At 38.7% G+C, this 10,299-nt stretch overlaps 1 protein-coding gene across 1 annotated transcript; it reads left to right on the forward strand.

The window, feature by feature from the left end:
• Positions 1-6,861: 6,861 nt before the first annotated feature.
• K441DRAFT_701468 (kinase-like protein) lies at positions 6,862-8,436 on the forward strand (the record flags this gene model as incomplete). Its single annotated transcript, XM_067653343.1, has 4 exons — positions 6,862-6,947; positions 7,075-7,145; positions 7,200-7,728; positions 7,781-8,436. 4 exons carry the CDS (start codon positions 6,862-6,864, stop codon positions 8,019-8,021), a joined length of 927 nt encoding a protein of 308 aa, XP_067496666.1. The 3' UTR covers positions 8,022-8,436.
• Positions 8,437-10,299: the final 1,863 nt, after the last annotated feature.

Below are 10,299 nucleotides of genomic sequence, written 5' to 3' on the forward strand. Positions count from 1 at the left end.
TTCCGGTATATATTAAAGTGGAACGCTACCGCGCTAATTGCGGCAATGTCTATGGCGGGGGGTTTATATAACAATAGGGGCGTATATAACTTTGTGTACTTTTAGGGTATTAGCGTTATTATTACTCCTTTTAGCTCCTATTGCATCTTTTAGAGGTTATCCCTTATATCCTATTAATGCGTTCTTTTCTATACCGGTTAGATCTGCGTGATTTAGACGTCGTCTACGTTACTATCTATCCCGCTTCTATACGTAGAGTTTTCTTTAAATGTAGCGCTTTAAGAGAGTATCTTTATTAGTATGGAGTTCTTTCCAGCTTCGCGGTAGGCGTCTTCTTAAGTAAAGGCTAGGTCACGGGCCCGGATATCCTACTAGTAGGTAGGGTTAGCCCTTACAGCTAGTGTCTTGCGGTTAGTTCGGATTTCCCTAATAAAAGAGGGTAACTTTGGTCTATCCTCCGGCTAGATAAACTGTCTTTATTGCACGTTTAGCCAAATATTAAAATAGAATATCTATTTTCATCTAAGGATTATATCGTGGGACCCTAGGTCTAGGATGCAAAAAGGGATACCGTATTAGCGTCGTCCGTTAAAAGCAATATGTAACTTTAAAACGTGGGTAACCAGCTAACCGGCTTAGCCGTTATAGCCTTTTACCTAGATAGGCTTCTCTAGTCGGATAGCTTCTGTATTTAGAAATTTGGCAATATTATTTATATAGGCAGTATTTATAAAGGCAAAGCCATTTACTCTAGTATTAATAAGGGCAGTTATATTTACTCTATATCCATTTTAAGATACTATATATAGAACGGTAAAATACTTTCCACCTATTAACTAACTAAGATTAATCTTTTCAAGATCGATAGGGTACCCTAGGAGGGAGTCTTTCCCTAGGGCTCTTCTTTTCCCAACTCGTTAGACGTTTCTCCTTCCTTTATTTCCTTAATATTACCTATATCCTTTAGCTCTGGGCAAGATAAGGCAAAGTAACCCTTCTTATTATAGTTATAGTAAGTGGCCAAGGCAAGGTCAATCGGGGTATTATAACGAATACTAGTTGGGGGTGTGGTACGTAGCTGGTTGGGCAAGGCCCGCCGGTACGTAGATATAACCGCTTTTGGTATAAGGGCGGTTGTGGCTTATTTTCCTACTCTAGCTTCTATAGGTGCAGCTAATGAGCTTTAATCGTTCTAGGGTTTTTTCTACCAATTAGGGCAGGCGTTAATTTGCTTTAGTTCTGAATTTAGTAATAAGCAATAAGTTATAAGTCTATTATACGTTAGAAGGTCGTCTAAGGTTATAGCAATCTTCTCTTATAGTTGAATTGTTAGCTTATTGTATAAGTCTAATTAGTAGTTCTTAAGGGGAACCTAGCCTTCTCCTGCAAGGTATAGGAATTAAGTCTAGAATTTGGTAAAGGGTTAGTTTAGTTTTATTATTAGGCAATTATAGTTATACCGGGCATCCCGTACTTTATTTAGGTTAATATAAATAGCCGCTAGGTGCTGTATTATCTTATTAATAGATATAAATTAGATAGGGGAATCGTCCTCGAACTTGGCTTAAAGGTGCCGTTAGGCGTCCCCAGTGGTTCAACGAAAAAGGTAGAGCATTTTAGCTTCCTTAGAAAGGAAATAGTTGTAGTTAACGCGGAGTTTTCCTTATACTTAAATCCTTTAATTCTTAAAGGTAGGGTTTATCCCGTTAGACAGTAGTTAGGGGTCAGGGAGCTTAACGGACTTTACTTACTTTGTTATTATATCCGTACTCCCTAGTATATTACATTCGGTAGAGTGAGCATATCGGCTAGGGCTTTAAGAAGGGGAAGCTGGGCTATTTTATAGGGCCGCGAGGCTTTTTAGGATCTCTTATAGGGTCTCTTATATATTCCTTGCCTTAAGACAATTAGCTTCTTAGCTGGCTATAAGGGCGCGAATCTGCTCGCGTATGTCTACGACGTTATTATTATCTTTAATTTCTGATCCTAATTGGATCTTAGGTTCCTCTTAGGTAGAGGCAGCTCTCTTAAATAAGCTTGCTTTGGGTGCCATCGTTAGCTTCCTAGGGTTCGTTAGTATTATATGCTTTGGTTTTAATTCCGGGGGTACAGGTCTAGTCCTGTCTAGCTTATAAGGTGGGATATTATTTAGGCCTTCCCAGGTAATGTAGAGTTGTTTTGGTGTCTGAGTATAGCGCGTTAACGCGTTGTTGCAGACGAAGTTTTTTTTCTTTTAGGGTGGGATATTATTGAGGCCTTCCTAGGCAATGTAGGGAGAGCTTAGTATAATGTGACGGCTTGTACAAATGCCTCTAAACCGAAGCTTGTAGAATGCTATCTTATAAAGATACTAAGCTAAAGAGAAGGAAAAGGGGTCGCTAGGACCGATGTAAATAAATATATAGGGTGAGCCGCCAAGGCGCTAGCTTTAGGCGGGCCAATCGCAGGTCGGCAGAATATGGTAGAATTTGGCAGGTAACGTGCGATAGCGCCGTTACACTACGCCTTATATCTATAATAGTGGTAGGCGAAATAGAAATAAGTAATCTATATAAAACCTTTTTAGATATTCTTCTTTAAGTATAATAAAGGGATGCCTTCGTTTCTAGGGAAAGGTGGAAAGATATAGTAGAGACCAACTTAACTAGAGTTACTAAGAAGCTATAGTAATAAGACTAAAAGGGTTTATTACGCTTTAAGGGTGCTATATATATCCTAAAGGACCAAGCGGTTTAAGACAAAATTTTAAAGGTCTTCTATAATAACCCTTAAGGCCGTTTAAAGAAAATACTATTAGGATAGAATGCTTAAAGAGGTTAAGGACTATATATTAAGATGTAATACGTACTAAAGGGTGTAGATATCTAGATATCGCCTATATAGCGAGTTATTAGTACTTCCTATTCCGCAGGGACCTATATTAGAATTAATAATAGATTTTATAATAGGCTTACCCCCTACTAAAATAAGAATGGGAAAGGTTGCTAATGCTATTTTAGTAATCGTTAATAGATATATAAAGTTTTTAGGGTACTTTACTATTATAATAATGATTACGGCAGCAGAACTGGCAGACCTATTTTTAAAACGATAGCTCTCGTTTAGTACACTAAGGGGAATTATGTCTAATAGAGGTACTATATTTAATAGCGCATTCTAGTCTTTATTCTATCTCTTATTAAAAATATAGTAAAGGATAAGCACTACCTTTTACCTGTAAATAGATAGGCTAATAAAGCGTCTAAATACGTTATTAGAACACTACCTCTACTGCTATATTAATTATTAATAGGATAATTGGATATTATAGTTGGCTTTAGCGCAATATATATATAATATAAGCATCTATAGTAGTATAAAAATGACCCCTTATAAAGTATTGTTTGGGGTAAAAGTAAATAACCTATAGAACGTTAAGGATATTGTTTTTAAAAGGGAGGCACTAGTAGTATCTAAGAGAATTAAGTAAATAAGAATTTATAGAGAAGAACTTAAAAAGCACTTACTCAACGCCTAGGCCGTGCAAAAAAGGTACTATAATAAAAAATATATGCTAAAAGAATTTAAGATAGGAGACGAAGTCTTACTATTTATAAAAAATATCCAAATAAAACGTATTAAGAAGAAGTTGGATTACTAGTGGCTTAGACCCTTTAAGATAGTTAGAAAAACTAAAGGAAATTAAGCCTATAAATTGGAATTGCCGAAATTATATCTAATATATCCTATATTTTATATTTCCTTACTAAAGCTATACTAGAGAAGAGATAGTGCGGAACTATTACCCTAACAAAATTAATAGGGAACTAAAATAGAATGTAGAAGATATTTTAGACTAAAAATAGCGCTAAAAGAAGCGCAAATTCTTAATTTATTAGGAAGGATACTTTTAGGTATATAATAGTTAGGAACCTAAAGAGTACCTTTAGCTAGGATACGATATAGTAATTAAAACCTTCCTAAGGACTAAAGGTAAAGATTTAGTAATAGTTCCAGATATACTATAGATAAAATAATAGAGAAGACCCCATAAATTAAAACTATAAGGTTAAGTATAGGCATTAAGAACGGAAATGTTTTGATATTATAATAAGGATTCTAGAACCCTATAAGGGGAAGCCTATAAAATCTATAGGAGAACTACTAGGGATACTATCTAAAGAAGACGCTGTTTAAGAATAAGTAGTAGTAATATAAGAAAAGGTCTTAGGGATTTAAAAAGACTCCTAGGGATAAAAAAAGAGTATCTGGTCTAGCACCGGAGATACGTAGTAGAGTTAATAGTACAAAGAGAAGCAAAAAGACAGCCTATAAAGAATTAAAATTTTTAAGAAATTATAAAGCACCTATAGAAATACTACCTGTTTATTATATATAGGGATTATAATAGTATACTACCTTTATATAAATTGCTACCAAAGCTTAGAATAAGGGTATCCCTAAAGTATAAAGTTAATTCCTAATAATAGGGCATCTTAGGGGCACCCGAGAAGCACTATATAAAGATATTCTATAAGAAAAAGGAAAGAACTAAATAATAACTTAAATACTAGTAGTAGTAATAGGAGCCTCCTCCTCTTCCATTTTAACGTTATTATTAACGGTATTATTAGCACTTTTATCCCTAGAAGTATTAGCACTTCCACTAATATTCTTCTTAGTATAATAGGAACTAGAAGGACTAGCATAGGTAGAAAACTAGCGAGGAAAACGTTTATCTTAACTTTTATTACTATCTTTAATATCCCTAGGCTCTAAATTAGTATTTAAGTAGGGATCTAAAAGCCGTTGGCTAAGAAAATTAGTATAGTTCCTAAACACATTACTAGAGAAACTTACCTAGCTAAAAAGGCCCGCGTAAGAGTGCGAATGTTATTATTTATAAGGGTAAGCCGCTTATATATGCGCTCTTAGATACTATATATCTGAGATTATTACGTCTTTATAGCAGTGGAAACCCTTATTAAATTAAAGAGCCTATAAGTAAGGGTAGATACCTTCTATCCCCGTTTATTACTATTTAGATATAGGTGGAAATCCTAAATAGTATAATAGAGCTTATAAGTCTTACGCGTATAAATAGTGGAGATCTAATATAATTAGTAAAATTTAGAATAGGATAGAATAGAAAATACTAAAACGTAGGTCTTTCTCCTACTACGGTAATAGGAATACTTAGATTTGTTTTTACCGGAGTAAGGTATCTTATAGGCGTAGGATAGGTCTAGCGTAAGCGCGTAAACGTAATAACGGTAGCACTTTAAAGAGATTACTGTAGGAGTAATAGAGGTGGTTTAGGGTAGCATTAAAATAATACTACCGCTAGTTTAGGGACGCGTAGTACAACTATAAGCTATTATAAGAGAATATTATAGGAAGTTAGTATTATTAATAGAGATAAAATAGGGATTTTATTACTTATAGATGTGTTATAAAAAGAGAATAGAGTAGTTATAAAAGAATAGCTAGAGATATAGAAGCTAAAAGCTAAGATATAGTAAAAACAGTCTACTAAAAAATAAGATAAATAGTGTTGTTAATAAAAAGACGTATAAGAGGTAACAGCTTATAAACTAGAAGAAAATTAAAATAAAGACGTTATTATTAGAACCTATTTTAGGTAAATAGGGATAGTAGCTTATAGACGTGTTATATAGGATAACCTCCAGATTAACTTATAACAAACTCTTATAATAAGAAAGGTAAATCCCATCTAAATTTTTTTTTTTAGCTCTATTATAAAGGCATTATAAAGAGCTATAGTAGAAGAAGAGTAAAGGAACTAAAGATAAAGTAAGGTTNTANNCTAGTAAANANCTNNCTATAAGCCGNATTATAGAGTACCTTTNTACTAAGAATTNTCCCTAGTGGTTTTAGCCGGAACTTTATAAAAGCTTAGTAGAGGCGAAGTTTTCGAGGACTAAGACCTTTAAAGGAGAGGTAATTATAACGGAATCCCCTAGAAGGTATATATTAGATAAGATAGTAGGAGGTTTTATCTATATCCCATCTATATTCTATCTACGTCTTAAAAGACACAGTTAGATAGATAAGGGGTAAAGGGTTTTGCTAGCGTCTTAGAAGGATTATATAGGGAGCTAGTTCTCCTCTTAAGAAGAACTAGTAATTAGTCTCTAAATAGAAGAGGTTAGAAAGCATTTATCCTTTATTATATAAAGNTNNTTNTACCTTAACTTATCTTCTACTTACCTATAACTCTTATTCTACATTGTTAATTAGATAATTATATTTTCCGGTTAAACTGGCCTCTTATAGTATATATAATAATATAACCTACTTTATAGAATAGAAAGTATATTATAAATATATATTAGGTCCCGCCGCAGTTGCAATATATTCGCAACAACTAGTATTTTTTTTAGCTGTATAGCGATGTAAGGCGGGACACGTTATATATATACTTACTATTCTATAAGGTAGGCTATACTATAGTATATACTTAGCATATGCAGCGTATATACTTACTATTCTATAGGTAGGCTATATAATAGTATATGCTAAGCATATGCATCTTTAATATTATATAATATTATTTATTTACTAATTTTAAAATAATAGATTTTTTGTATATGCGCTGTATATGCATAAAGCTCGGCGTGGTCCAAAGCTGATCGTGGTGCGAAAGCTGGTTTGCAAGTTCGGACCACGCTGAACTTTCGGACCACACCGAGTTTTTTGCGGACCACGCCGAGCTGTGAGCCCCTCCACGCGCCTGTCGCGAACCCAAGTACTAACCCAAGTATTGCGATTGTTGGTTATTGAAAAGATACTTAAAGATACATAAAGTACGACTATCCTACCTAGGTATCGCAGCGCCTTGCTAGCAAAAGCTTCCCCGATATGCCCAAGCGCTCGCACCGGCCACCGACCCGCACCGGCCGCGGCATCCCGAGCAACGCCAAGAGTTGGGTGTCCGTTGTGGGGAGGTGATGCGAACCGTGATCAGAAAGTCCTCGATACCCTTCAACGTGAGCTCGTAGCGCTCACACATCCAGGGCTTCGACAGCATGCAAATATTTCACGCCTGCTTCTTTACGACCTCATAACTTCCAGCGGGAAATCTATACCCACGTTGGTCGTAGAACGTGCAACATTCGGGAGTCTTTATGACTTCTTGGAGAGGGGTGAGCATACCATCACGGCGAAAAACAGAGCCGATATTTATAACGACGTTACAGCGGGTCTGTCGGCAATACATAGAGCTGGGATTGTTCACGGGGACGTTAAGGCGGATAACATCCTGATATTCGAATCACCGGAGCCAGACAAACAATTTCTAGCCAAGATATCAGATTTCGGGTCTATCATCACCGTCGACAACGCGAAAGAGATGGAGAAACGGGGAGGTCAGGTGCGCTATAACGGAACGAAATCCACCAACGCGCCTGAGACAGTGAACCAATCTGGACGCGACGCTATCAAGGCTGAAATGCTGGTGCGGTGTGACACGTATTCTCTGGGGCTGGTTTACCTACATGTTCTGGCTAGACGATGGGAGAGGGACTGGGAAGGTAAGGATGATCGGGTTTTGGGACTGGCGATTGACGTTGTTAAAAGCAGTGACCTACCGCCGGAGTTTTACCCGCAGTTTTGTGGGGTAGTGGGCATGCTCCTGCAGTACGACCCTATAAAAAGATGTGCGGATCTTACGACCATGTTGGAGGCTTTGACTCCGAATCAAATGTCTGACAATACCGTAGCAATTAGGTACGCAAGAGGACGTCTAGGGGACCCTTGAATCTCCAACTAACAAGCCAAGCCTCCACAACCACTCACCAACATCCCGTCCCGAAATCGACATCAGTAAATCTATCGAAACTAAATTCGACCGCCCCGGCCACCTCGACTTTGGCTGGCACGACGAATTGCTCCTCGCAAAAGACATCCAACGTGATATCTTCACCACCGCACAATCAGCGTCCTCCCTCTCGGAATTCAAGCAATCCTCCCGCCCTTGCTTCGAGCTCGCCTTAGCCTATTCTATCGGATTCGGGACTTAGGCTAATGTTGATAGGGCCCTGGATATGATGCTCGAAGCGGCGAGGAGGCAGTACCTCCCGGCAAGAGCCATGATCCATGCGTGGTTCGATCCTCATGGGCGAGAGGTGGGGCTTAATTGGTTATTTGAGGCTGCGTCGTGGGGTTCGATCTGCGCCGGACAAGTATTGCGGCGGAGGTCCTTGGAGGATTACGAGGCGGCGAGGGAGGAGTTTCATGGGAGAGGGCAGTGCTCTTATCAATATCAATACAATATGTTCAATACTGAAAGATATTGAATATTGAAGATTTTTAGAGCTGAGGTGGTAAAATGTATGGTAAATAACTCTCGGGCCTCCTTACAATACGTGCGCACTTTAAATTTGTTAGGTAAACCTATAGAAAGTAAAAATTACCAAACATCAATTTAGATCTTGCAAGTCATCGCGCCCAACGTCGTCAATTTTGCACCCCCCCCCCTCCCAGAACTCACGCCCCCTCCCCCCCGACACTCTACCTTTGATCAACGCCATACCTCCCTCATCTACCAACGTAATTGAGGACGGTGATATATCCTATCCTATTTCCGAACCTGATTCTAATCGGTTTACCCACTCTGGCGGCGACGACGCATTAAGCGACTCTACACTAAATACACTACCCCAAAGTCGCCTCGTAAAAGGCGCCAGTTAGCTACTTCTACGTAGCAGCTTACCCGCGATCCTAGGGAGTACCAATATTGAATGTACGGAGTGCTTAAAGAGCTGGCTGCTAAGTAATATCACCGCCAGAGGGAGGCTTATGGCGACGGATGTGGTACAAGAGGCTTCGGAGGCCTTGGCAGAATCTAGAGAGCAGCCGACATCTACTACGCCACGCCAAGGGTCGCGAAGGTGACGATAGTAATAAGAGGGTAGTCGCGAGAGAGCAGCTATTTTGAAGCTCTACTAGACCCCGGGGGGGAGCCTACTTTCAATCAAAACACCATGCCTACTATGTACTATATTCAATATTCAATATCAATATCAATACGGCCTCATACTGATATTGAATATTGATAAGAGCACCGGGAGAGGGGGTTATAACCAGTATTTCTATGATACTCAACCTCCTGAGTATATTTGCTCAAAGGATTTCCTTGCTACGATCGGGGACCCGAGGCACAGGGTTTCCGAGGAGCATATGTATCCCCTCCTTCAATCGGCGGCTATATATGGAGGTAGAGCGCTTGCCAAATATTTGTTAGAGCATAAGGGTGCTGATCCGAATTTTCGGAACCAGTTTGGAGAGTCTCTTCTGCTTCTCTGTAGCAAAGGAGGGCATCTCGATGTGCTAGAGGTATTCCGGGATGTGATAGTCGGTATCTTTGGAGAGACTGCTAATGTAAACGGACAGGTACTGTCGAGCACCGCGCAAAAGCGAACGCCCACGATGTAGACGGTAGACAAGTGCAAGACTCACCACTCCCTTGGCTTGTCGCATTCGACCACGACCACGACGATAAAGAGCCCGCAGCAAATCTCCCATTCCAAGCCGGCGCCGAGCTGTCCGCAGACATGAGCTAGCATCACCCTATCATCGACTACCCAGGCCAGTTCCCCCAGGGCACACCCTTCCACTTCGCAGCCTTCTGCAGCGATGAAAAGCTAACTAAAATCCTCCTCGCCCGCTCCCGCTCGTTCCCCTTAAGCTCCATTACCTTAGGGTGCGAGATATATATATAGTGTTTAATAAAACGAGCTTTCGGTGGCATTATAGTAGGAAATCCTAACAATCTATAAAGTGCAGATCTAACTATTTAAGGTACCCTTATTATAGGAGCAGTATACAAATCCCTTATATTTTTCAGGCTTCTACTAATACCCTACAGACATACGTATATCTTAGCGCCTCCTTTATCGTACTTTCCTACACTACTAAAAACTCCACACTAGTATAGGCCGGTTTTACGGCAACTAACGTGCTAAACCTAATAAGTTTATTAGCGTTAATGCAGTCTATCGTCCTCTTCTTCCTTAACATTTATTAAACGGATAATTAGAAATAAGAACTCTATCTTATTGCAAGAGGCTTTAAAGCCTTACTATATACACTAGATAGGTGGCAAATAGAATAATAACAACGTTGTTATTTAGTCGATAATATAGGTAATAAGACATTCGATATTAAGAAAGACGGTATTTAGTTATAAGTTAAGAGACAGCTAAGATATTATATGTTACTACGATATAGGTTGACAGACAATAGTATAATAGTGGTAAAGAAGTCCAATTTAGGTTAACACACCCCTATAACTATATA

The sequence above is a fragment of the Cenococcum geophilum genome, assembly GCF_001692895.1.
Source record: "Cenococcum geophilum 1.58 unplaced genomic scaffold K441scaffold_92, whole genome shotgun sequence".
Taxonomy (NCBI): domain Eukaryota; kingdom Fungi; phylum Ascomycota; class Dothideomycetes; order Gloniales; family Gloniaceae; genus Cenococcum; species Cenococcum geophilum.